We start from the raw sequence: 27,074 nt of genomic DNA, 5'->3' as shown, positions 1-27,074 counted from the left end.
AGGGGACTGGAAACAAAGCCCTATGAAGAGAGACTGAAAGAACTGGGCATGTTTAGCCTTGAGAAGAGAAGACTGAGGGGAGATATGATAGCGCTCTTCAAGTACTTGAAAGGTTGTCACAGAGATGAAGGCCAGGATCTCTTCTGGATCATCCCAGAGTGCAGGACACGGAATAATGGGCTCAAGTTACAGGAAGCCAGATTCCGGCTGAACATCAGGAAAAACTTCCTGACTGTTAGAGCAATCCAACAATGGAACCAATGACCCAGGGAGGTGGTGGGCTCTCCCACACTGGAGGCATTCAAGATGAAGCTGGACAGCCATCTGTCAGGGATACTCTGACTTGGGTTCCTGCATTGAGCAGGGGGTTGGACTCAATGGCCTTGTAGGCCCCTTCCAACCCTACTATTCTATGATTCTATGATCTCAAGGGTACCGTGAAATAAGTGTTTTGGTTGACAAACAAAGCAGTGTTGAAAACTGGGTGTTGAAAAACAAGCAGTGAAGGGGCAAGTTCTTTCCTCAGGCGGGCATTCTAAAGCTCAAGCACCACAAGAAAAAAAAAACACCCTGTTTTGTGTAATCACCTGACAGAGCTTGTCCAGGGGGAGCATAGATAGCATACTAGCCTAAACTGGTAAAAAGATATCCTGGTGTCAGGAGCGCCCTAGCTGCCTCTTGCAGTCCCCACCAATAGCCAATTCAGGACACAGACGACGAGGACTTCTTTCCGAGACGTTATTCCTTTATTCCTTTATGACTCTTTCAGATACGAATCACTAGCGACAAAGCAAGGAACAGTACTGGGGAAAGATAGCAGAGTAGCCTAAGCTCCAGGTAAGGCAGTTGGTCCCCGTTTGAAGGAGAATCACAGGAAGACCCTGAACTTATGGGCTAGGGAGAGATCTGCCCTCTTTCCCTTGGGTCCTCGGGACGCGATCGTTGTTTGCGCGCCAAACGAGTGCTACGCCTCCTTTCTGCGTCCTCCGTTGTCGCTCCCTGCGTCTATGCCGAGCATCCAGCAAGCCCCCCTCCAGTGCTCTCTCACTGTCAGGGTCACTATCTATCCCAGGAATGCTGGCAGGAGGAATCTCTGCCAGCTGCTGTGCTTGTGAGAGATGAGTGAGCTTCTCTCCCACGGATTGCTGTTCCTCCTCAGAATCAGAACTGCTCTGGGGCTCTGTTGGCTCAGTTTCCACCCTGACACCTGGCCACCACTGCCACTTGGACATCCAGGAGCTCCAACAAGAGTGGAACCTGACAGGCCTATGTTGCTCAGAGCAAGTTTAAATGGGAAGTAATTGCTCTTTAGGCTGGTTAGCTGCATCTCTTCACTGACTTGAGACTTTGATCCTTAAAGGGGCCTGATTTATTTCAGCAACCTCAGGCTGCAATGACAGGGAATGGTTAACCTGAGTCTTCATGTCTTTATGACCCGAGTCATCACAGTCTGAGCATGGTAATGTGACCTCCTCTGGATACAGTGGGGCCGCCCTCTGTGTTCCACTGGAAAAGTGCATTATGGGGAGACGGAAGCCTCGGAATGTATTTCCGTTGCTGAGTCTTCTCCTTTTGACTTCAGAGCCTCTTCTGGGGATGAGGGGCCGGAACCCTCGGAGGAGGATGATTCGGGGTGTTGGGCCATGATACCAGCACCACCTTCTGAAATCTGCCTTCCAGGAACAATTGGAGCCACTGCAGCAAGATGCCCCCCAAGTCCCATTGCAGCAAGGCAGCCCAGAAGGATACTATAACTGATGATATTGAATGCCATTGAGAGGTCCAGATTTATCAAGAGGGACACGCTCCTCCTGTTCATCTCCTGGTACAACCAAGATCACATCTGTCCCAAATCCAGGCCACAAAGAAGGCTGAAAGGGATCCAGATAATTAAGAATCATGCTGGACCTGAGCTGAGATGCCACTACTCACTCAAGCACATTTCCCAAGTAAATTATATTCAAGATTATCCTGTTCTCCCTCTCTGACATGTGTATATGTGCATATGTCCTAATTAATTTTGTCCTTGTACTTAGGAAAGTGTAAAATATGAAAGGAATAGACAGGTTTTGCGGCCAAATGAAATGTTCAGGTTGACAAACCTGTCCACATTAATTATAATGAGTATTTGTTTTTGGCAAGTGGTGGCATAACCATTCCTTGGGGAGGTACAGAGTGGGGGTTTAGAAAGTGTTTTCACCTTTACGTAGAAAAAGTATGTGTCGCAGGAAAGAGTGAGGTTTTTGGATTGGGTGCCGAGGCTGACGCTGTGTTTAAATAATAGTATAGTTAATTCATTACATCCTCTTTATAGTGTGGGGAACAGTGGGTGCCTGCCTGCCTGCCTGAGATTTATACTAGGTTGAAAGTTCTTCCTAGAATAATAGTAATGCCTGAACAAGGGCTGTAGGAGCAGATCCAACAACTTTTACCTTACGCAGAACCCTTCACCTGGCACAAGGGAAAAGATTGCCAACTACAGAGAGCAAATTATGGTTATGAGTGCTAACATTTTAATTTGGAACTACACATTACCCAGACAATTTGAGTTGGCTGGAACTTCTCCACTTAAAAACAGAACCTTTTCAGTTGTAACACCCTGTTTATGAAAACCCCTTGCCAGAAAAGAGGTTTACTTGGTGCTTCCTTCATTTTCTTTTTGGTCCCAGATGAAAAAAAAAATTATTTGCCAATGCCTTTTAATGCTGTGCATATTTTATGCTGGATTTAAAAACTACTGTTTAGATCTTAGATGTAATGCTCTTCTTGGCTTTATTGTTTTATTGATACCATTTATACTGCTTGCATTGGTTTTGTGAAGGCCACTCTGGGACACTTGCTGGCTGAAGAGCGGTGTAAAAATGTCGAAAATAAGGGTGTGATGTGCAGGTAGTGATGTGGGTGTGATGTGCAGGAAGAAGCAGCATGGTAGGCAGGAGTGTGCTTAGTACTTCGCCTGACCACAGCTTTTCTCCTGTAACTCCCCATTTCACATGGTTCTAGATGCAAAAACATTATTGTTGATACTGCCTGAGATCTTCAGGGTTTGAAGTGCACCTAGGCTTCAGACCTCTCTTCAGGCACAGACGGAAACAGGGATGTGCAACATCAGCCCCTGTGATCAGCAAGCAGTATTCAGCATCTGGAGCCTGACCAGACGCTGAATAGGAGCCTGGCCTTTTGCCCTTATTTGGTACCTTCTGCCTACTGGACTTCAGGCTCCAGATGCATCCTCCAGGTCTAGATTCAGATATGGACAACGTGCCTTGCTAAACTGTCAAGAAGGTGCTTTGGTACCCTCTTTATTAGACTGCAGTAATCTACTCTGTCTCTGAAGACTTTCCATTAACTTCAGCTGGTCCAAAATGCGGTAGCCAGAATACCATCTGAAATTGACCAAGAGACCATGTTCTGCTTGTTGCCAGTCAGTATCCAGGCACAATTCAAACTGCAGATTTTAAAGTCTTAGGTTCCTAGTTTTCTGTAATAATTGCTTCTCCCTTATCTTCCAGTCCCCTTTGTATTAAGATTGTCAGAAGAGACAATTCAGATAGCCTTTTTCAGGGTGAAATCGCCTGTGCTTGAGCAAGTTGTGTAACTGATCTTGAAATACAATTGGAGCAGTTCCTCTATTCTTAATCTATTTGCTTTAGAATTCTCCAATGGAAACATGCTATTTTGGACCAGAAAAAATTCACCCAGCGTTATCCTCCAAAACAGCTTTCCCAGCTGGAATGGGTCGTTCAGACATGCTCCACAGCTCCTACCATCCCTGGCTAGCATATCCACTGGCAGCGCTGGTTGGGGTTGATGGGGTTGTAGTCCAACACATCTGGAGGCCACCCAATTGGGGAAGGCTACTTTAAAAGCTCTGGAACAATTGCTCCTTATAAAGAAAACCAAACTGAAAAAGATGAGGGGTAGAAGACCACAGAGAGCATAAATGAGGGAGCACTTTGAATGTGATATGCATATTCACATAAATAGACATCAATGTCAAGAGCATATGGAGATCATTTAGTAGCTATGGCTCCATCCCCTACTTGCTTCTGTTCCATTCTCAGTCAGCTGCAAGAGAAAACTAAGCCAAAAAGTATAAGCTTTGTTCTGCTCAATAGTATTTTAGATTTAGAGGAAAACCAATGGCCATCCCAGTGTAGTCAGGATTTCCTAGACTGAACATACGAGCTGGAATCACTTTGCAATAGAGCACATGGAAAATAGTGTGTTGTCTTGCTTTATCAGTGTTTCTGATGGAAGATTGTAATTGAAACTTGTTGGTTTGATTAAATTATATTTTGGTGCATCCTTTAGAAGTTTTCTCTTCTCTTGTTTCTTTATTGGTGCCTTCTATTCCCTTCCTTTCTTTTTGCCTTTATACCGAGTCAGACCGTTGGTCCACCTTGTTCAGTATTATCAACTGTGAATGGCAGCAGCTTTCCGAGGTCTGAGACATGTATGCAAAATCCTTTGAACTGAGATACTAGAAACTGGAATTGGAACCTTACATATGCAAATCATGTGTACTACTATTCAAACACACAGCGCAGTGATGCACAGCTGGCAGTATTTGGACCACTGTACTTTTAACAGCAGGATAGATTATGAAGTTTTGATCAGTGCAGGGTCCAAATCCCTGCAGCACTGTAATAAGACAAACTGTACATGAGAGGTGCAGAACCTCAGGCCCAGGGGCCAAATTTGCCCTCCTGGAGTCTCAATCTGGCCTATTCCCCGGATGGCCACACTCTCTTTCCCCCTACCACTGATTGAGTGGTGGTTTCTTGGCTTTTGTGCAGTGTTTTCCCCATTCTAAAAGGTTGAAATGCCTCTCCTAAGCCTTAGTGACTGGCTGTAAGAACCTTGAACTAAAATATGCTGATTTGGGGGGGGGGTATTTTTGGCCCCACCCCTTTTGCATTTAGCCCATCCCCTTTTGCTTTTGGCCTTGCCCACCACTGGAATGTGGCACCCAAAACCTTCTCCAAAATGGAATTTGGCCTTCAGGCTGAAAGAGGTTCTGCACCCCTGGTATTAAGTGCTCAAACACACAATTGCACACAATTATCACAGATACAGGAGATGTAATGTTACAACGTTGGCCCATCACTAGGTAGCCTGTATAATCCAGTTTAGATTAAACTACAAAAATGAAATAATAGATATTATTCCAACCAATCATGATAGACTTGCGAAGCAGCTAAGGACACATTTATGGCCTGACTTTATATAAAGTATGACACACTGGTTCAGAGTCACAATCAAAGCTGCTTTATGCCAAGTCGGAATATTTGTCCATCTAGTCCAGTACTGTCTACTGTGACTGGTAGTGGCTCTCCAGTGTCTCAGGCAGAGGACTTTCACATAATCTCTTACCTTGATCTCTTTAACTGGAGATGCCACAGTTTGAAGCTGAGACCTTCAACATGTTAATCATGTGCTTTACCATTGAGTTATGATCCCTCCCATAAGGTTGAGGCTTCCTCTCAAAATCTCAGATGAAAATTATGCTCAAATTGTCTAGATAGGCAAGTGCTCTATTCTGCATTCTCCCTAACTATGGATCAAGAAGTCCTTTTAAAATCTTTTTTTTTAGGTCTGGGCCTAAAAAAAATATCGTAGAGTTGGAAAAAGTGCAGAAAAGGGCAATTAAAATAATCAAGGGGCTGGAGCAACTCCCCTGTGAGTAAAGATTACAACATTTTAGCAAAAAGTCAAGTGACGGGAGGCATAATAGAGGTGAACAAAGTTATGCATGATGTGGAGAAAGTGGATAGGGATACATTTTTCTCCCACTCTCATAATACTAGAATCTAGTGTGGTCTTCTCATGTAGCTGATTGGTGGTAGATTCAACAGAGGTAAAAGGAAGTACTTCTTCACACAGCGTATAGTTGAACTATGGAACTCACTACCACAAGATGTCATGATGGCCACCAATTTGGATGTCCAATTAAAAGGGGATTAGACAGATTCACGGAGGATAACGCTATCAGTGGCTACGAGTCCTGATGGCTATATGCTTCCTCCAGTATCAGAGGCAGTGTGCCTATGTACACCAGGTGCTAGGGAACATGAGTGGAAGGGTGCATATCCTATTTCTGGGTTTCCCACAGGCAGCTGGTTGGCCACTGTGTGAACAGAATGGTGGACTCGATGGACCCTTGGTCTGATCCAGCATGGCTGCTCTTATGTTTTTATGTTCCTATGTTAAGTCTCAGGGCTGAGGGATGGAATTTGGGGAGAACACTGCCCATGGCATATCCAGAAAAGCTTCCATGTACCATTGATGTCCATTTAAATATTTATGCAATTAAGCATGCATGAACCTTTACAGGATAGACTCCAACATCATCCCAACTCAATTCTTGTCCTAGGCAACTCCTTTTCCTTTTAATTCCTGCTCTTGTTTTAGACATGAATTTGGAAAGTGCACTATTTTGAGTCTACTGGATAAATGTTCAGACCATGTAGACTTGACACAAAGATGTGGTTTTGATCATCAGAGATATCATCATCCAATAAATTTGAATTTACTGGCAGAAAGAAATTTCAACTTAAAAAATTAAATGTGAGTTTCACTTAGAAGAAAAGGGCACAGTATCTCCAAAGCTTTTATCATATAGGCACAAAATAGATTAATGTACCTTAATCATTTGAATGTGTGTATTTTTTCTTGAAGATGTAATATGTTTTTTTTCTTTCAGGCTCACTTAGTATTGATTTAGCCATTTTTATCATTCAGAAGTAGAACTCACTCTTTAAACAAAGACCTAACTCTAACATAGTATGACCACAATAGAACTGTCAGACTTTTCTAAATAATGCATTTTTAGGACAAGAGAGAGGAGAAAAGTGTTATGTCCCGGTATTTCAGAGAGAAAAAATACATAGCTATTAAGCTGTCAGAAGCATCGAAAAGAGAACTAAGGTTATAAGGAAGTATAGTTGTTGTTTTCCTCCTAGTGCTAAGATTAAAGAATCAGTAACATTCACACCACCCAGTAGCATCTCTTTCTGCCTTTATGTGGACATTGATAATTAAAGCTAGACTGTGGAACTCTGTAGATAGCAACATGTGTTTAAAAGTCTGGCTTGGCTTCCTGACAAGTCAAACCTATTCGGCTTTGAGGCTGTTTATAAAGATCTTTCTACAAGGGAAGCATACATATAGCACTGTATACTCATGCAGTGACATTTTTGTTGTATGCAGTGAAAAGTACATGCAGAAGGAGGACCGGGTCATTTCCAACCTACCCGATTTGTTCTTTAAAAAAGGCGTCCCTGGTTTCAGAAGAAAGCCACAGTGAGAAAAAGCCATCCTTCTGCTGGTTATGGTCCGTCAGTTTGTATGCAATCCCAGGAATGCTTTTAATTGGACTCTGATCCAACTTTCACAGGTGTATAAAAAGACCGCTGCTGGGAAGCTCGGAGACATCAGCCTCAAAGTGACAGAACAGGAGAAGGAATTTGCTGGGAAGGCTGCTCAGTACCAGCGAGAAATGAAGCACCTCCAGCGTCTGCTGCAAGAGAAGCAGGAAACCCTTGATGAAGTGCTGCAGCAGAAAAGGTAAGTCAGTCAAAGCCTTAAACAAACCAATTAGATTTGAATGGTAAAAGGAGGGATGATGCAGAACATGTTCTGCCTAAGAGCCCCATCTGGTGTCTGGCCATATTTTCTTTCCTGTCTTCTCTGCTGGATTGAAAATACCAATCTCCTCTCATCTGGCTCTATCACTCTCCCCTCCCTCTCCAAACCCCAACCTACAGATCCTTGAAGGTAGTCATTGATTGCTAGCGTTGACAGCCAGCCTTAAAAATCCTCCTGGCTGCTTACTGCCTCTTCCTGAAGGGAGGCAAATGCACAGAAGCTATTAACTTGAATTGAGCTTTCAATAATTCTCTCTAAAGTGAATCACTGGTCATGTGCTCGTTGATTTAATAACACCTTCCAGCAAGGACTGATGAAGTCCCAGACTGACAGGTTTCTGACAGGCAAACGAGAGCAGTCAATTAACAACGCTTGGCAAAAAGAAACGTCATGTAGATTGGGAGGAATCTTACCACAAACAGCGAAACAAGCAGTTGGACGGGTCTTGGCTAGAGGATGGTTCTGTGTTGAGATAATCTATAAGGAGTGATTTTTTTTCCCATTCTGGTGGTGGGAAGGTTTCATAGTGTGTGTGCTGGTTTTGGGATTTTTTTTACCAGCTTTAAAACAATAGAGGAGATTGCTAATTAAGCAATTGTCTTTGTGGATCATCTCAACCATTGTGAGAAAAAATAATGGAAGCCAGAACTCAAGCTATGTGCCATCTGTGTCAGTAATGCCAACTCTCCCATTAGAGGATAAATAGCCCGGTCAGATCACTGTGGATTTCTTTTCAAAATATGTGCACGCTCTGTGAATAGCACCTGGGCAGCAGTGACTGATGTTTCAATTCTTGTGTGGTATGCCTTTTATACAAGGGGAAAAAACTGAGTTGCATCAGTGTGCTCAGTCCAAAAAATGCCCAGCCACGCTCAGGGAAAGATTCATTGCTTTCAGATGGACTTGGCATCATCCAAGTGCCTAAGTGGGAAAATTCCAAATGGCATCCTCCCACACACTATTTTAAAAGGGCACAAGAGAGGCTCTTTTGCATGAGACTTAAACAGGAGAACTTCCAGGTGGATTGTGCTCTAGGGTTCTAGTCTGTCTCCCACTCTGGCACGTTAGCAGCATCCAAAGTCTGCCACATCAGGTCTTGCCTTGCTTCATAATAGGGTTGCCTCTGACCCAGAAGTTAATCCAAAAGGCCTTCAGACTTAAGGCCCCCTTAGACACAATCACATACCGCACGAGCACTGAATTCCACCAGTGGTTTTTGGTCATGATAAAACTCTAGAGTAGAGCCTATTTACAGTGGTGCAGCTAAGTAATTTTAGACCCTGGATTTATTGGTCTTATTGGGGGCAGGGGATTTAGATGGCCCTGTGTATTGCTTCAGTTGTGAAGCACGCAACTAACATTTCTCTCTCCACCCCCACCCCATCGCTATTCCATGGTTTAGAACTACTTCTGCATTCCTTATATGTTAAATATTTGCCAACCTGGATTAAACAAACAAACAAAAATACCCTGAGCATGTGCAGTTTTGCATTTTAAGCTAGCTTAAATCATAGCACCATAATGACTAGAGGAATAAAATGGAGTTTGCTTCTGTTACCCTGATGCCCTCATTGCCTGCTGCTCTCTGAGTGGTCATTTGGGCGGCCCTGGGGCTATGGGGCCCTGGACTTTGGTCCCATGGTTCAGCCCTAGCTGCACCACTGCCTATTTATGATAGGATGTGAGTAATCATTTGGCTAAAGAAAATGGAATTATGCCAACTGTTAGAATACAGGAGCTATAACGCTTTCTTTATGGACTCTTCTTAATATGAACCATATTTTATACTTCTATCCTGCTCTTCCTTTATAAGGGACTTATATCTGGTCACTGTTATACATGCCTAAGTTACATCCAGAGTAGATTACTGTAATGCACTTTACATGGCACTGTCTTTGAAAAGTGTTCACAAAGTCCATTTAGTGCAAAATGCAGCAGAAAGCAGAATAATTTCTGGTGCTTGCATTTTTCACCGTATTATGCTGGTCTTGTTTTATTTACACTGAACATCCACTCTATGTATGTGCCCTGTTCAACATGCTGGTTACCTACAAAGCCCTAAATGGCCTGGGCCAGGAATATTTCAAAGACCACCTCCTTCTACACAATCATGCTGGCAACTGTGTTCATCTTCAGAGGCCCTGCTCTGCATTGTCCCACCTACCTTTTCAGTCTTTCTAGAACAGTATTAAAACCCCTCCCACCACTTCTTTACTCTTATCTACGTCTAACTCGGAAGATGTGATGGCCCCCAGCCCTTGGCCCTTCTATTGTGCAGCAAAGGATTCTGATGAGGCCCAGGCAACTTCCTCAGGGGTAGGACAGTCAGTACCCCTGGCCAGAGGACAAAGCCCTGTCATCGTCTTCTTTCTCTCAGAATGAGTTCTCAGCAAAACCTCTATCTCTTCAACTTCACAGAAGGCTCAGGCTACAAAATCAGGTGAGGGCCCTGTAACAGCCCAGTCAACTCCTCCAGGAGAGACAGAGATAACCACACTACAGATCCTGTCAGCCTACATAAGACTTCAGTTGGCTTTTATGTCCTTGCTGGGACAACATCCTCCCATTATTGCAGTAGGAGAGAATTCCGGCCCACTTGGAGCTATCCAAGGTCCTATTTTCTTCTTGCTTTGTTCTGACTGCCATTGGATACTACCAGCTTCCCCTGCGAACCTCAAGAAACCATAGAATGGGACAATAGAGTGCGCGCGTGCGCACCTTACTCATACTTCCTTTCTCACATGGGAAATGCTGTTAATGTAGGTCAGATTTTTATTACATCATTTTATAGCTAAAATAGTTGCCCACTCCAGTGTACCTCAGTGTGGCTGAAAAAAATTAGATTATGGGAAACCATCATAGAAGAGGATCATTTCACATTCTTACTATTCCTTTCTAAACAAAAGCAGAGTTGCTGAGTGCTTTACACCTGGTTGTGAAGTCTTGGCAGGTAATAGTACATATAAAAGGGAAATAAATAAAAGGAAAATAAATGCATTTGCCTTCCTATCACAGAGATGCTTTTCTGCATTGCTGTCTATTTCTAATCCTGGGCCAGTTTGATTAAACATCTAGACTGGATGAGACAGACAGACAGGTAGCTTATACATTCTGGTGAATGGCAATGGGTTGCCATCTAACTGCACACTAATAACGTTTCCGTTTAGGAAGCTAAAATGCTTTACGTATGTTTTCACTACATGTCCTGAATGGTGGACTCAGCCCAGACTCCTTTGGTACTGATTGCATTCTGCTTATGGTTTTGCCAAAATGTAGAAATGCTTTAAGAACTAAACATTATTTTCTGTTGTATTACAGCCAACCCCAAACAAAACATTATTAATCCAGTCACACATCCGTTACATAGCTTTATATCTTTTGAAAGGTTCTTCTGGATTTCACTTCTTCTCTCCCCCCTCCTTTTGTTGGAAGAATAACAGAAACTAAGGAATTACGGGTGGTTTTCTTGTTGCTAATCCTCTGTAGCCTGGCAACCAAAATTGGTAGTGCTGGGCCAATAATGTACTGATGTAGATTCATTTCCACCAGCACTGCTGAAGGAGAAAATTTGCAGTCTGGAAAATTGTTCCCAGTAGATAGAAATTTCATACATTTAAATTAGTGATGGGCAATCAGAATCTTAACGCTATACCCAAGGTTGGTAAAATACGTGCCAGAATGTATTAGGTATGCATGTTATGTTTATTTTATTAAGAACATTAAGTGTTACTTACAAGATTTCATCAGGACCGCTGATGAGGCCCCCATCCAGTTTGAAAGGTGCATTACCTGATTTACAAGGGATACCGGTTTTGTTTTCTTTTTATAATATCAGTTCTACTTTGGAAAACAATGGCTATTGAGGCCACATAGCATAAAAAGCTAGAGAGGCTGCATTTGCAGATCAAAGGCTGATATGGAAAGTGGGTTCACCACAAAGCTGAAATGTAATTAGTGAGTTGGGAGGGGACCCTTGACTCAAGAGGCTGTATTATCCCTTACAATAATAATGTTGAAATTATTATTTTTTGCTTAGTTTATAATATGTTAACAGCTGGCTATGCAGGTAGTGTCATTAGGAAAAGTGTGGTTTCATGGACAGGGACTTCAGTACCAATATAGACTCCTTGCAGATGATGGGGTGCACCTCACAGGCACTGGGAAGAATATGTTTGGCAGGAAAATTGCAAACCCGATCAAGAGGGCTTTCAATTAATTCCAAGAGGCGAGAGGCAAAAGCCCAGACCTAACTACTGACCTAAGTGTTAAGTACAAGAACATGATTGACAAAGGAGGAGGCAAGAAAGTGGAAGGTAGAGCCCAGTAACTTGTAATTTGCTGCAAATACAGCAGGGAAACTGGGAAAGTGCAACACCCATGGCCTATATGCTGATGTATGGAGCATGGGAAACAAACCGGATGAACTTGAAATCCTAATATGGAATGGTAAGTATGATCTGAAAGGTATCACTGAGATTTGGTGGGGTGATACTCATGATTGGAATATAGCAATTGAAGGGTATACCTCATTCAAAAGGAATACACTCAACAGAAAGGGAGGGAAAGTAGTGCTATATGTAAAGAATGTATACACCTGCATAAAAATCCATGAGTCTGAAAATGGAAGCTCTGTTGAAAGCATCTGGGTAAGGACAGAAGGAGTGAAAAACAAGAGTGATATTACTGTGGCAATATACTACAGACTGCCTAGCCAGCTGGAAGGCACGGATGGTACTTCCCTGGAAGAGATGACAAAAATTTAACAGAAGCGAGCCATAGCAGTTATGCAGGATTTCAGCTACCTTTGAATCTGCTGAAAGTCTCACTCTGCTAAAAATAGAACGTCCAATACATTTTGACTTGACTTGCTGACAACTTCACCTTTCAGAAAGTGAAAGAAGGAACAAGGGGATCTACTGTTCCAGACTTAATCATGACCAATAGAGAAGAACTAGTTGATGATGTGTAAGTTGAAGGAAACTTGGGAGAAAGTCTCAGTCAATCAGAGAGGTCCCTATGCAGCCACACTTGCTGTTTTATCTATCCCTCTCACGCAGGGTACCAGCTCCATGGAGAGGGGTATATCAGCTGACCCCCTTGCTCCATATTAAACAGAAAAAATCAGTTTGCCAGCTTACTGAAGATTAAGGGGAGACGTGATAGTGGTCTTCAGATATCTGAAGACTATCATAAGATGGAGCAGACTTATTTTCTGTTGTTTCAGAGGGCAGAATTAGAACTAATGCATGGAAATTGCAGGGAATCACATCTTGGCTAAACATTAGGAGGAAACTTCCTAATGGTAAGAGCAAGTGGAACAGACTGCTTCAGGCTACTAGTCATGATGGCTATATGCTACTCCCAGGATCTCAGGAAGCATGCCTCTGCAAGTTCCTGGGGAACAGCAGTGGGAGAGGGCTATTCCCTTTATGTCTTGCTTGCAGGCTTCATAGACGCATCTGAAAATAGCATGCTGGACTAGATAGACCATTGTTCTGATCCAGCATGGCTATTTTTATGTTCTTACATATTTCATACTTTGCCAGATTCCTGACATCAAGTATTTATTCCCCCTTTTCCTTACCCAATTTGCTTCCGCCATTTGTCCTTCAATCCGACAATATCTATATTTATGTTTCACTTAGTACATGTAGTGAGTGATGCAAAGAGTAAATTCGTTAAGAGCCAGTGACAGAAAAGAATCTTGTATTAAGCAGCTTTGAAATAAGCTTGTTCAACTTACTAGGCCCCAGTTAAAAAAATAAAAATAGGTGAAGTAAATTGCCTAAGAGAAGGAGAATCCAGACCTTAAGTTAAAAGTCAGACTTTTCGGCTCATTCTTAAATAATGTCAAACTCTATAGGTTTATATGCTAGATTTCATGAAGTACTTCTTTCATTTAATAGCTTTCCCCCCTCAAAAAATGTCATATCCAGTTTTTGTTTTTCGCATTTGCTATCTTTCCTGAATAACAGCCCTGTTGCCCACGTCTCACAAGGATTAAAGAAACAATGTCTGAACGGGTGTCTGGGATCAATAAAGGGCTGGCTGTGGGCAAACAAATTGAGATTTAATCCAAAGAAGATGGAAGTGCTTTGGTCAGTTAAAAAAAAACAGACCCTGGGACATGTGTGCAGCCTGTTTTGGATGGGTTTGGACTCTTGAAGCAACAGGTTCGGAGTTTAAGAGAGCTTCTGGGCCCAGCATTACTTTGGAGGCCCTTTCAATATCCTGGTTCAAAATCACATAGGGCTTTAAATGTTAAAATAGCCAGTACATTGAACTGAGTTTGGAAATGGATCGGGAGCCAGTGAAGCAGGTACAGCTCTGGGGTCCAATGATCTAAGAAATGGGCTCCACTTGCTACCCTATTTTGCACCAGCTGCACTTTCCAAAAGGCAACACCACATGGAGCGTGTGCCAGTAATCCAGTCTGGATGTGACTAAGGTATATGTGACAGTCACAAATCTGCTTTATCCAGGAAAAAGAGTGCAGGTTCCTCACCACCCTAAGTTGAGCAGAAGCACTCCTGGCTAGAACTGATACCTAATCATCACAGTGAGATAGTATGTACCTTTGTGGAAGCTACATGTTGGTCCTTTTTCAGCAGGGCTTGTCCTTTTATATACTTTATAATCTTTAATGCTTTCCACCAGTTTGCCTGGAACAGACGTTAAGCTAACTGGCCTGTAATTTCCCAGATCCCCCTGGACCCCCTCTTAAAAATTGATGTTACATTAGGTACTCTCGAGTCATCTGATACAGAGGCTGATCTTAAGAACATATTACATATTTTTGTTAGAAGATCAGCAATTTCACATTTGAGTTATTTAAGAACTCTAGGATGGATGTTGTCTGGTACTGGTGATTTGTTAGCTCTCAGTTGGTCAATAAGGTCTAGAACTTCATCTCTTGTCACCACTATTTGCTTCAGTTCCTCATACTCTCTTTCTAAAAATATCAATTCAGGTACAGTTATCTGCTTTATATCTTCAGTGAAAACAGATGAAAAGTATTCAATTTCTCTGCAATCTCCTTATCCTCCTTTAGTACTGTTTTAACCGTTGTCATTTAATGGATCTCTCAAACCAGTTTCCTGCTTCCGATGTATTTAAAGAATTGTTTATTCTTGGCTTTAGCGTTAGCAATATGCTCCTCAAAAAGCCTGTTTTTGTACCTCTTATTGTCTGCTTACATTTCCTTTGTGCAAGTTTGTGCTTCTTTTTGTTCTCATTTGGGCAAGGCTCCAGTTTCTGAGGAAGCCTTCTTTTCTCTAATCACTTCCTTGACACTGCTTGTTAACCATGCTGTTGACCATTTGGCCTTGGGGCTACCTTTCCTGAGCTGCCATATGCCTTCTAGCTAAGCTTCTATTATTGTGGTTTTGAGTAACCTACAAGCATTTTGGAGAGAATTGACCCTTTCAACTTCCTTTTAACCACTTCCCTCATTTTACAGAAGTTTCCTCTTTTGAAGCCAAATGTGGCTGAGGGACCTCCTCGGTAATTTTCTTACATATAAACTTACATATTAACTAAATTTGATACTACAGTAGTTGCTATTTCCAATTGGTTCATCAACACTCACATCTCACACTAGATCCTGTGGAGCACCACTTAGGAAGTCCAGGGTCACCTCCTCTCTGGCTGGTTCCATGACCCACTGTTCTGGGGGAGGAGCCGTAGCTCAGTGGTAGAGCAGATGCTTTGCATACTGAAGGTCCCAGGTTCAATCCCCAGTATCTCCAGGAGGAGCTAGGAAGAAATCCTGTCTGAAACCCCAGAGAGCTGCTGTCAGTCAATGTCGACAATACTGGGCTAGTCGGACCATGGTCTGACTAGTTATAAGGCAGCTTCCTATGTTCTGTGGGCACATTTCCCCATGTCACTGGTACTGGCATCACCACGACCACTGATTCTAGCCCAGCACTGTCTACATCACATGTGATACCTGCTTTCTTTGCACCAGGCAAGCGGTTTACCCTGTGGTCTACATCCCCATTACAAAGCCAGCTGCCTATATTTCTAATGATCAAATATCCCACTACCACAAGTCCCCTGGTGGCATATCCTTGGTACAAGGGGTTATCTGTTCATCCTCTGAGGAATGGGACCCTTCTAAGGGATCATTTCCCTCTTCCTCCTTCCTTGAGACCCACATTCTCCACAGAGGAGCTGTCATCCAAGGATTGGGATGTGATATCAGGTACCCAAAGGTCTCATGCACAAACTTCTCTGCCTCTTCAGCTTCTCCAGATTCAGATTCAGCTTCTGCAACCTTGACTTCAAGGGAACAAATTTGTGGGGCCTGGAGCCCATTACACCAGGCACACACCCATGACTTCAGTCCAGCAGGCAGATAGTCATACATGTAACACTCACTGTATTCAGCTGGATAGCCCTCACCCCCCGATGGCTTTCTACCTGCATAGCTGTTCTTTTATTGTTATTACTGGGCCTGTTTATCTGACAGACTTAAGTTACTTGCTAGGAAAAAGCGGAGAAGGGTTTAGCCCTGCCGCTTAACTTGCATTGGTGCTTAACTCCAGTGGGTGTGTCACTTCCTTTTACCTTATCACTTTGTCAGTGGTACTGAGATGCTTTGTCACTGTGGCTGTTCCTCGCACTTATTGATGCATAGCAACAGCTTCCGTTATGGAATTGCTTCCAAATGGCAGTATTTGGTAACCACATGTTGCAGCCTGTCTGCATGCAGCAACCCCACAGGATGTATCTGTTGCTGGATTATACAATTTTTGTAATCTTCACATTAAAACAAAAACTTCTTGTCCGTGTCTAGCCTTCTGTCTAGTTTTAAATATGCAGAGTTTTGTTTTGTTTTTTTTACGTAAGAACATTTCAATATTCAGTGTTTCATGTGCAGTCAGAAGTGATATGGCTCAGCAGCAGAAGCTGTGAATTTCTTGATGGTGTGTTTTGCCTCTAGTGTATAGGAATTGAATAGGAAGCAGAAAGAATGCAACATTATTGCAATTTACTTAGACTTCTGTGCCAAGAAAATCTAAGCTCCGTGCCCGGAATAAGTTATATTCTTACTTTCAGTGCCTTGTTTGTACTGTGTCTTCAGACCTTTTATGACCATGTCTAAATCCACAAAATAGTGACACGCGGAAATGGTCCATACTGTAGTCTTGGAATGTTACATGGCCAAGAGGTTGAACTAGGACAAGGCAATGCAACATTTACGAGCTGGAAAGGGACTAAAATGGATTTTTGACAGCTTTGCAGGAAAGACTTCTTGAATGATTTATGGGGCGGAGACAGATTTGAAGACCATAAGAGCATTGCAGATCTTTTCTCTTTAACAATAAAATAGTCTATCAAAAAGTAGATCCAATGAAACCACAAAAGTGCAGGGGCCAGTAGCGAAAGAGAGAATGGTGGCACTGAAGTTGTTAACATCAGTTTTTTGAACCTATCTGAAAGGCTGTAGTTAGAAGCACAGCCATTTTTAAGATATGCAAAAAGGGACTTCTGATTTAGAGCTGTGGTCACTCATGGTTCATATGTGGAGAGGGCAATCCCGCGCTAATTAGCTAGCATAGCACCAAAGCAGACTGGGAGCTCTTAACCTCAACAACAAGAACTCTTCAGTGAGTGTTCATGTCCCTGCTACCGTCAGTCCTGAGAGCAACATATGGAAGCACCTGTAGCCATTCTGGTGGTTCATATTTTAGTTGCTGGGGTTTTTTTGCCCTCTTGCAAATGACAGTTCTGCCATATTCTGAAAACAGAGCAGCCTCCAGCACTCAGTCACACATACAGCAGACCTGAGAAAAATAACAGCTCGCTCACCCAGTGCAAAGATGGAGCACTGATTTATTTCTGGGGGAGAGCTCCACTCATCCCTCCATTCTCTCCCTCCCTCCCTCCCTCTGTCACGCGCACACACACGCACACTTGAGGGTAGCAACAAAGGAAGGACCAGCAGTAAATGCACACCTTACCTCTGCCAGGCTCATCCCTGGAGCTGCTGCTGAGTAAATAGTAACACCTGCCACCGCACAGCTTCCTCTTTTCTTGCCCACTGTCGCTTCTTCTCATTCTCCCCTGTCCAAGCAAGTGTCATCCCCCGGACACAGCAGCAGTAGCAGCCCTGTTGCTTCTCTCTGAAGCTTTCCCGCCGCCGCTGCTGCTGCAGCCCACAGGCCTTATGTGCTCAGCCCCATGGCCGGACACAGCAGCTGTGAAGGAAAGGAACCTTCCTGGCTGGTTGCTGCTGGCTGAAAGGGGAGGATGAGAGAGTGACATTGGGCAGTGAGTGGTGCAGGGAACTGCCACAACTTATGGCGATGGAGGGTGGGGAGAAGGAGAAGCTTGAGCAGGCAGAGTGAGAGGAGGGGGATGCAAAGGGGCCTGGCAGACATGTCAGGGAGTCTTGGTGGGCATAGGTGTGCCCATGGGTACCATGTTGCCAGCCCCTGCTCTAGAAATTGTTATGCGCTGAGTTACTTCTGATATAGTTCTGTCATAAGCACTGTGATGTGTGACCTAGAACAGTGGTCTCCATTGGGGTGCATGAGCCACCTGATAATTGAGCAGCCTCCTGCTGCCCCGACAAGCTGCCATTGTGTACAGAGGCAGCAGGATGGGAGAGGAGTTGAGAGGGAAGCTCTGTGGCATTTCTCTCTCAGCTCCAGGCCCATCCTGCCTCTGCTGCAGCCTCTGAGAGCAACTGCGCCAGTCTCTGCCAGGCATGACAGAGGGAAGCGCAGTTACTTGATCGGCCATGGCGCTGGAGCAGCTGCCATCCTGCCAAAGGAGAGCAAATTTGTTTCAAATTTGCTGACCTTTTCTGTGATGACAAGTAGCTGTTAGTAGTATGCTTACCTAGCAGATATTTCTGGAAATAACACACACTTAAGTGTGTGTAAAGGTGTGGTTTTAACAGTGAGTGAGAAAGTAACTGCTTTTTGAAAGAAACTCGTGCTATGGAGAGAGCATTTTGACAATAGATGTTTGGAAATGTTTCAGTTGGTATGTGATTTTGTTGCCAAAAATGATGTGTGTCCCCTATAAAAACTCTCTCATCTGCACACTTTAAAAACTTGGAAACGGAATTTTCTAACCTGTTTAAAAATCTTCCAAACGGACAGTTTCAGTGGGTTTTGAACCCATTTGTTAAAAATCTAAAAATGCAACACCTTCCAATTAGTTTGCAGGATCAACTGACATCAGCTGAATTTTAACAAAAACCTTTGCATAATTGGTGGATGGGATTGAAAAATGAGTATCATGGTTTAGTAAACACAGCCAATGGTGCACTTCATCCATTTGGATCTATGTATCTTTTTGAGGTGTCTTTTTCAGCTATGACAGCCATTAAAAACAAGTATCAAAATAAACTGAACTTAGCACCAGACCATTGAATCATATCACAACGTGTTAAACAAAGATTTTCAAAAATAAGCATCTTCAATGACAAAGTATTATTAATATTCTTTAGTGAGAGCAAAAAAGTTTTTATACCACTAATAAATAAACAATATTTTAAAAATAATTATTTTATTTCATCTTTATCTCATCCTTTTTAATTTCTGTTTTTGTGTATGTTTTAATGCACATAATATATTGGTACAGCAGTACATGTATATCATTTATAAATAAATATACATATATCGGGGGGATGCTCAAAAATTTTACTGATGGGGTGCACGGTCAGAAAAGTTTGGAGACCACTGACCTAGAAAACCTTCACAGGAAACAAGACTGTTTTGCGTAGTTGTTTTTGACCTGATATCTCACCCTTCAGCCACATTTACAACTCCTGCTGTGTCTTTCATGGGAAAACTTCCAGTACAAAGTGTGAAACACCATAACATTTGCAGAAGCATGCTATGAGGCACCACTGTGGATATTGTCTATTTTCAGTTGTAAAATAATCCCACATTCCTTTGAGTTTAACAGGCTAAAAATAAAACTGTAAATGTCCAGTGGTAGGATGAGAAACTCTTATGGTGATAAGAAGAGCAATCCAAGCTATGAAAGGAAGCAAATTCCATGCTAGGCTTTATTAGGAAAGGGACTGAAAATACAACTGTTGGTATTGTAATGCCTTTATAGGTTATATGGTGAGGCCACCACTAGAATATTGTGTGCAATTCAGTTAGCCTGTAAATGTTGTTTTATGCTGCCCTGTTGTGATCTGTTTTATTGGGGTTCGTAGGGGGGCTGGTTTATTATTTTATTGTTTGTAAACGACTCTGACAGCTTCAACTAAAAAGCAACCCATAAGTATTATAAATAAAAAAATTAAGTAAGGAAGTAAGAAAGCAAACATTTAGAGAAAAAAAAGACAATCTAAGGGGGACATGGTGGTAGGTTAGATGGCTTAAATAGGGAATTGGACAAATTAGCAGAAGATGAGTCTATCAGTGCCTGATACCTTTATGGGACCTCTCTGTTTAAGAGGCAGTACACCACTGAACACCACTTGCTGGGGATCAACAGTGGGATAGAGCTGTTGCCCTCAAGTCATGTTTGTGGTCTTCCTGGGGGCCTCCAGTTGGGATGCTGTGTGAAACAGGTTGCTGGAGTAAGTGAACATTTGGCCTGCTCCAACGGGGATTCTTCTGGCGTGCTTCAACAGGGATTATTTTCTTATGAAAATAATAAATTCCTGGACTTGTATTCTGTAACTAGTATTATCCCACAAAATCTGTTTTCAGTGCCAAGGCTCAGTCCTGGAATGTATGCCATAGTATTGAAGAGAATGCCTTTGAGCCTTCATGCAATGCTTTTCACTTATCTTAGAGCAGAAATGGGCAGACTTCAGGCATGAGGGATCTACTTTGTTTTTTATGAGAACCCTGAGATCCACCAACTAGAGCCTGGAGCAAAAGAAATACATTTAGAATGAAAGAATTCTGAGTCCAGGAATTTGTTTTGAGTGCCACAACTGAATGGAGTTTATTGTCCTTCCACAGAAAAATCCACTCCTGGTTAGCCCAAGCGTTCATCATTTAAGAGGGAGTCATTTTGTTGCTCCTGTTGTTAAACAATTGGTAGTCAGAAGTTCTTGCTCTCTACTGCAAATCACCCAGAGACCTACCAGTAGATCCTGATCTACCTTCTGCACACCGTACCCTAGGTTAACCACAGTTACCACACCCACATTGGGGAAGTAATAGCTTCCGTGCTGGCTGGGGAATGCTGGAAGTTGTAGACTTTTTTCTGTTTAAACATGTATAGGATTGTGCCCAAAGATGCTCCCCAGCACCCTGAAACAAACAAGGCTGACAACCCACCATAGGTTGTCATGTCGTGCAAACCTGGTCATTGGGCACATTTGCGTATCACACTAAATCACCCTGAGTAGGAGCCATGGTGGGTGGGAGGCTTGTTCATTACTCCCAACAGATGATCGCCTGCTCAGCAGCTTGCTGTGGTTTGTTTCTCTTTCAGTTTTCCAGCCTTCTGCCAGGGGGCTGTGCAGCTGAAATTCTCCTTTCCTTGTTCCCTTCGTCAGCACCGTTTTTGCAATTGATCCACTGCGGTTGCGGGCTGATGAAGGAAACTCCCCCTCCCATCAGATTGCAAAAAGGAAATAATTTCCCAAGCCCTTTTGAATGCAGGAAGGCAATCACAAGCTTTTTCCCCCTAGGAATCATGAAGAAAGAATACCAGAGAGTGTCCTGATCGCAATAATTATGCAAAATTCATGGCAGAGCAGTAGAACAGTAGAATAGAGGGGAAATTTGTGTAAATCTCATGGCAGAGTAGTAAAACGGAGGGGATATTTGCTCAAAATTCCTAGCAACGGTCACTTGCGCAGGACCAAAAACAAATGTGTGAACACGTTTGGAACACTCTGGTGTCCCTTCTTCATGATTCCTACCAAAAAAAAAAATCCTTCCTGAAGCTGAGAAGGCATGAGGGGAATGGTGGTGGTATTAGCAAGATTGCGAGGAGCAGAAGGGTTTTTTTGCCGGCTCTCTAGCTGTTTTGACAACCCACGGAAAAATCACCCTTCTGGTTTAAAACATCACACTAAGCCACCTTGAGAACAAGCCATCCTTATCAACCCTACTACAAGCCATGGATGGCGTGGTTGTGCAAAATTACCCATGATGGGAGAACCGCTCCGGGTTCAGACATCATACTAAGCCATTCTGTGACCACTCATGATGACAATCTGCCATGGCTTAGCATGATGTGTAAACCCAGTTACAAACCACCCTGAAACCCTCGAATAAGCCATGGTTTTCAGGGTGGTTTGTAAACCACCCCAGCCACCCACCTTCACCAGCTTCGGATGTCATGACAACCCATGTCTGGTGAGGGTAATTATTCTAATAGGTGGCTCACAGTGAGCGCCCACAGGGAGAGAAAATAAGCCACCATGGCTTATTTTCCCCCCCATGATCATGCGAACCCAGTCACTGAGCCAGAGCAGTCTGTCTACCCCAATAGCTCTCCAAATTCTCAGCAGAGGTTTTTGTCATCACTTGCTATCCTGTTCTTTTTAACTGGACGTGGGGATCAAACCTGGAACCTTCTGCATGTAGAAAGCTTGTGCTTTACTACTGAGTTGTGCCTCCACCCCCAGCCGTAAGGAGAATTACAATATAAGCCTGAAATAGTGGGAAACACAACATGTTGTGGAAATTACTTAAACCTTAAAGGATTCTCATCTCAGCCCAGTCGTCAACAGCCTTAACAGAAGTCTACCAAAACCTAGCATCATGCAAGCCTCCTTGAAATGAACTCGAGATACAGAGAATTCTTAGTACTATTCATGTTATAAATTGCTTGTCTTTTGCTCCATAGTGTTATCAGTAAGGGGCAGGGGAATTGGGGAAACCCTTTGTAATGCTTTTAGAACTAAACACAGATTAAAATTGGTTAGATGAGTACATTGTATTGATCCTTAGCTTAGAGATCCTCTGAACACTCTCACTGTTCTGAGCACATGGTGTTCCTTAAATGTCACTCTAGGTACTAAAATAAATCTGATTATTCTGCCTATACTGGCTCATAGTTCACCTTAAAGGTACTTTCAGAAATATGGGAATGAAACATCTGAAACTAGCAAATCCGTTTTCTTTTTCTCCCCTCCCCCAGGGAAATGGAACTTGAACTTGAAATAATTTGGGAATCAACTACAAAAGAAAACAGGAGGATGAAGGAACTCTTGCACAAATCTCTGGAGAAGAAGAACACACAGAGTCCTGTCAAAGTTCATGAATCACACTTAGGTGACATTTCTCAGAAAGACGTGCTGGGTGGGTACAGTTTTAGCTACTGTGATGTGGACCTTTCCTTGCCTTCTAAAACTCAGAGTCAACAGGAACCTGTGAGTTAAGGACACAGATGTTTCTGCCTCTTCTAGGGCAGACCAGGGTTGAAAGAAACAAAGAGCAAAGTGGTTAAACTGGAACCCAGCAAGCAACAACATATGATCTACTGAAGGAGGCTGTTATTCTCTTTGGTAATATTAAGGGGTCTAGAAATCTATTTGGCTGTGATTTGTCTTGTACAATAGGGAATATGGCCTATAGATCCTTCAGAGCCCTGGGAATCATAGCAGTCATTCCAAAAATAAATGTTCTAGCCCTTGTGCTCACAGGGAAAATACTGAAAACATGGGCAGCTTCTGCTACATACTTAGAAAGAAGAAGGGGTTTGGGTGGAGCTTCTGATCAGGTCTTCTTTTAGCATAAACTTTGCCCCTCTGCTTCTGTTGGTGCTTGTTGGTGGCTCTTTCTCTTAGGCTGCAATACTGTGAACACTTACCTGGGATTATGCCCCATTGAGCACAGGAGGACTTACTTCAGAGTTTAATATGTTTAGGATTTCATCGCCAGCAACTGTATCATTCAAACGGTAGGGGGAAGGAGAAGTACGTATAGAAGATGCTTGAAGTAGCCTGATATTGTTATTTTTATACCACAGTTGCAGTGCTACCTCTACTGATCTCTCTGGTCCATTTGGACTAGCAGGAATCAACACAGTTCCTCTGTATATTGCAGGTTTAATTACAGGTGAATTATACATCTGTAATTCACAAAAACCTCTTCCTGGAAGCAGCCTGATCTACTTATTTTCAGACTCATTTTCAGGAAAGGAAAAATTCTAAAACCCCTCAATATTTTTTTTAAGTGCACTCATTTGCCAATTTGCCTGATTTGTTTCTACCAAGGAACTTCAGTTTTCTGGTCACAGAATTTGGGGTTTTAAAAGCACAATGCCTCCCATCCCAGGGTAACATTATATACTAGCAAGCTCATGGAAGTGTTAGCTTCTGTCTAAACAATATTGTTTAGATTTTTTAAACTAAGTTCTTCCATATTCTCAATAAGCCATTTAGTTATTCAAACCGTAGAAAATTGTGGTGCAGCCACAGCTGCTGCTGTTGAAACATTTGCACTAATTGCATAATTTATTAAGGAACTGTAGAGTTGGGGGCTGTAATTGCTGGATTGGGCCTGATTTAGCTGTGCTTTTACAAAGGTAGGGACAAAAGGAAAAGAAAGTGACTCACCTATATAACACCTAATATTTTATCAAAAAGCTTAACAGAATTTCTAGTATTATGAGGCTATGAAGCATTCAGCTAGAGACAAAGTGGGAGATTTAGTTGGTGAATTTCTTTTGTTTTGAAATAAAGTTGAAAATGCGGGCAATAAAAAGGAAGAACACATAGCAACACAACAAGATCACAGATGAGAAAAAGAGAAAAAATAAGTATTAAAAAATGAACCTCTGTAATCACAGTCCTTAGCATATTATGAATGGCTTTGCAAGACAGTTAAAGTAAACCAGCCATGATGAAAGGATCAGTGACAAGTGAGAGCATGAATATGTGAGTTAAGTAACTGAATCACAGTCAGAAATAAATATATACACATTTATTTGATCTGAGTGTGGTCAGAAGCTTGAAGGGTTTCCATATAGGAGGTAAAGGGAAACCAAGGTGCCATAACATCTTTTTAAATATTGGAGTTCCTTGTTTACTGAGTGACCATATAATGGGCCATGACCATATAATAATGGTCTTCCAAATTTTATTTAAGCAACATGGCTTAAATAAACCATGGTGGCTTGTGGCACCATTATGAATATTCAAGATGTGGTGGGTGGTCACCGTGGCTTATGTCATCCAAACCCAGGCAGGGTGGCTTGTTACCATGGTTAACAAGCCACCCAGAATCCATGGGCTGTGAATAGGTTGTGAAATGGTATGAGCAATTGTTCCACAAAAATCTAGAATGCTCACTCTCTTGCCAGTTGGTTAGTAAATGTAAATGGCAGGAAATTCAGCGTAGGGAAGCCATATTTTCAGGTTGTTCGGGCCAATTAAACATTACATAGGAAACTTGTTAAAGGAGAAAAGTGCCTTTGGGAGGAGGCAGTTTGGAGCAGGGAAGTGATAGGGATGGGGCATCAGTCTACTTTAGTTTGAAATGTCAACCTTTTTTATGTATTTCATCTAGATTTGGAAAGATGGGATCCTTTTGTGTTTATATACACTATCTCTTATATAATGAAATAAAATGATGAGAATAAAACAACACCAGAGAGAGAGGGGTTGTAGGGAAAGGGGGTGCATATCCTTGCAAATACATGGAACCCAGGGAGAAGTGGCTGGAGAAGGCTATCTTGGAGGAATGGAGCAGGAAAGGAAAGGGTTCAGCACCACTTCCCCTTGCTGTAGCTCTGCTCCAGATCATCCTCCCCGCAAAGCTGCCTCTGTCTTTGAGAAAAAGGGCCATTGGGGGTTGTGTATAATGTTCAGTTAGGCCTGTTGATTAGAAGTGGGAGTTTACAGCTTTGAATACTTTCCCACTGTTCTGTGCACATATGTAATACTTTATGTATGTTCATGGTTAATATCCCATAGCTAACCCATAGTTCTGGATTTGCGCTCATGATAAAACAACCTATAGACCTGGTTCACATGTAATGACAACCCATTGGTTTCCAAACCGCTGGGTTGGTGTACGCGAGTGGGTTAATCGCTAGGATTTTTAGCCCCTAAACAACCCAGTGGTCTCAGTTTGCACATCATGCTGCACAACCTGCAAAGGAGTCGATCGTGGATTGTGCAGTAAAGCAGAAGAAGCGGGCGTGCTGCAGGCAATGTGCCTGCTTGTGCAGAATAACTCAGGGGCTTTTAACTGATGGGTTGTCATTACTTGCAAACCAGGTCGTTCTGTGTACAAAATATTACAAGGCTATGTCATCGCAAGGCAGTAATACTGTCCAAGAGTGGAATCAAAGAATGGGAGGAAGATGGTCTTTTACCATCTAAATCACTACTTTGTCATGTTTCAGTTGGTCTTAATAAAAGTTATTACAGTATAGCTGCTTTCCCCCACCCCTAATGGACCAACACAGCTACATCATTTTTTTTAATGTATAGCATTTGATCTTTCTGCAAACCTAAGCAAATGCTGCACACTAGCTCTCCCTTCAGAGAACAGTAATTCCAAAAGACATTTTTCAACCCTTGATTTAATAATCAGAATGATGTATGTTCCAAGGGGCCTTGGCTGTGATCTAACGTTGTAAAAGCTTTAACTTGTGAAAGTTGGATGAGGGCAGTTTTCCAATAGTTTTTAGTTTGCTTCTTTGGACTTGTTGCCCAGTCATTCTTGTGAGCACCATGGAGTCTGCTACTGTCTTTTGGAATTCAGTATGTATTTACCAGCTTAGAGTAGAACATGAATGGATGCCTAACTGTGCATCCATTCATGTTCTACTCTAAGCTGGTAAATACATGAGTACAGACTGCAAGTGTAATGTTTAGCTGTCTGGTTCTAAGCACAAATTCTAAATTGGCAGCTACCAATAATAATATGTAATTTTCAGGCATAATTCCAAATGGTTTGGTATTATGTGAAACGAGCCTTGCGTTCATGTGTGCTCTCCTTCCCTTGCATGCTGATACAATTAGTTACTTCCTCTTTAGTGCAAACTGTAGTTTTCTGTTACATTTTGTTTGTGCTTTCCCTCAGCCTAAACTAGGTTTGAAAACAATGATTTGAATCTGGTTACATCATTGGTGTTACATGTGAATAAGCCCAGTGAGTTGCACGCACATTTTTGACCTTTGGATTTCCTTTTATTTAGAAAAGTAATTTAACATGGTAACCTATATTTCCATGAAAGTCCTGAGTCCTCTTATATGGACTATTTTTAGATGAGCACTTTAACAATAATCATTATTCCACAAGAGATTGACAAGGCAGGGCCCTGCCTCAGCCATTTTACCTCCAAAAAAGTTTGCCACGTACAAGTTGTAAAAATCTGGGTGTCATTTTCAGAACATCTCCATGTTACTTGGACATGCTGCCTTGAATACAGTGATGATGCCTCTGTTGATTGCAACATCTACAGTACAATCCCATGCATGTCTGCTAGAAGTAAACCTCATTCAGTTCAATTGGACATACTCCCAG

General features: G+C 42.4%; 1 protein-coding gene across 4 annotated transcripts in view; it reads left to right on the top strand.

Moving 5' to 3' along the window:
* Positions 1-27,074, top strand: part of CEP89 (centrosomal protein 89) — an 84,292-nt gene that overhangs the window by 55,977 nt on the left and 1,241 nt on the right. For 3 of the 4 annotated variants that reach the window (XM_084813094.1, XM_084813096.1, XM_084813097.1), the window contains 2 exons: positions 7,400-7,569; positions 22,735-24,340. In XM_084813094.1, the coding sequence (XP_084669220.1) occupies positions 7,400-7,569; positions 22,735-22,975 (411 nt within the window). In that variant the 3' untranslated portion in view covers positions 22,976-24,340. Of the gene's footprint in view, positions 1-7,399; positions 7,570-22,734; positions 24,341-27,074 lie in introns of those variants that run through there. The other variant, XM_084813095.1, reaches the window with a different exon arrangement.

This window comes from Heloderma suspectum, chromosome 8, assembly GCF_057233095.1.
Source record: "Heloderma suspectum isolate Gila_16-S chromosome 8, 16-S_ref, whole genome shotgun sequence".
Lineage (NCBI taxonomy): Eukaryota > Metazoa > Chordata > Lepidosauria > Squamata > Helodermatidae > Heloderma > Heloderma suspectum.
The sequence above is the reverse complement of the archived record's forward strand: the minus strand, read 5'-3'. Positions and strand labels throughout refer to the sequence as shown.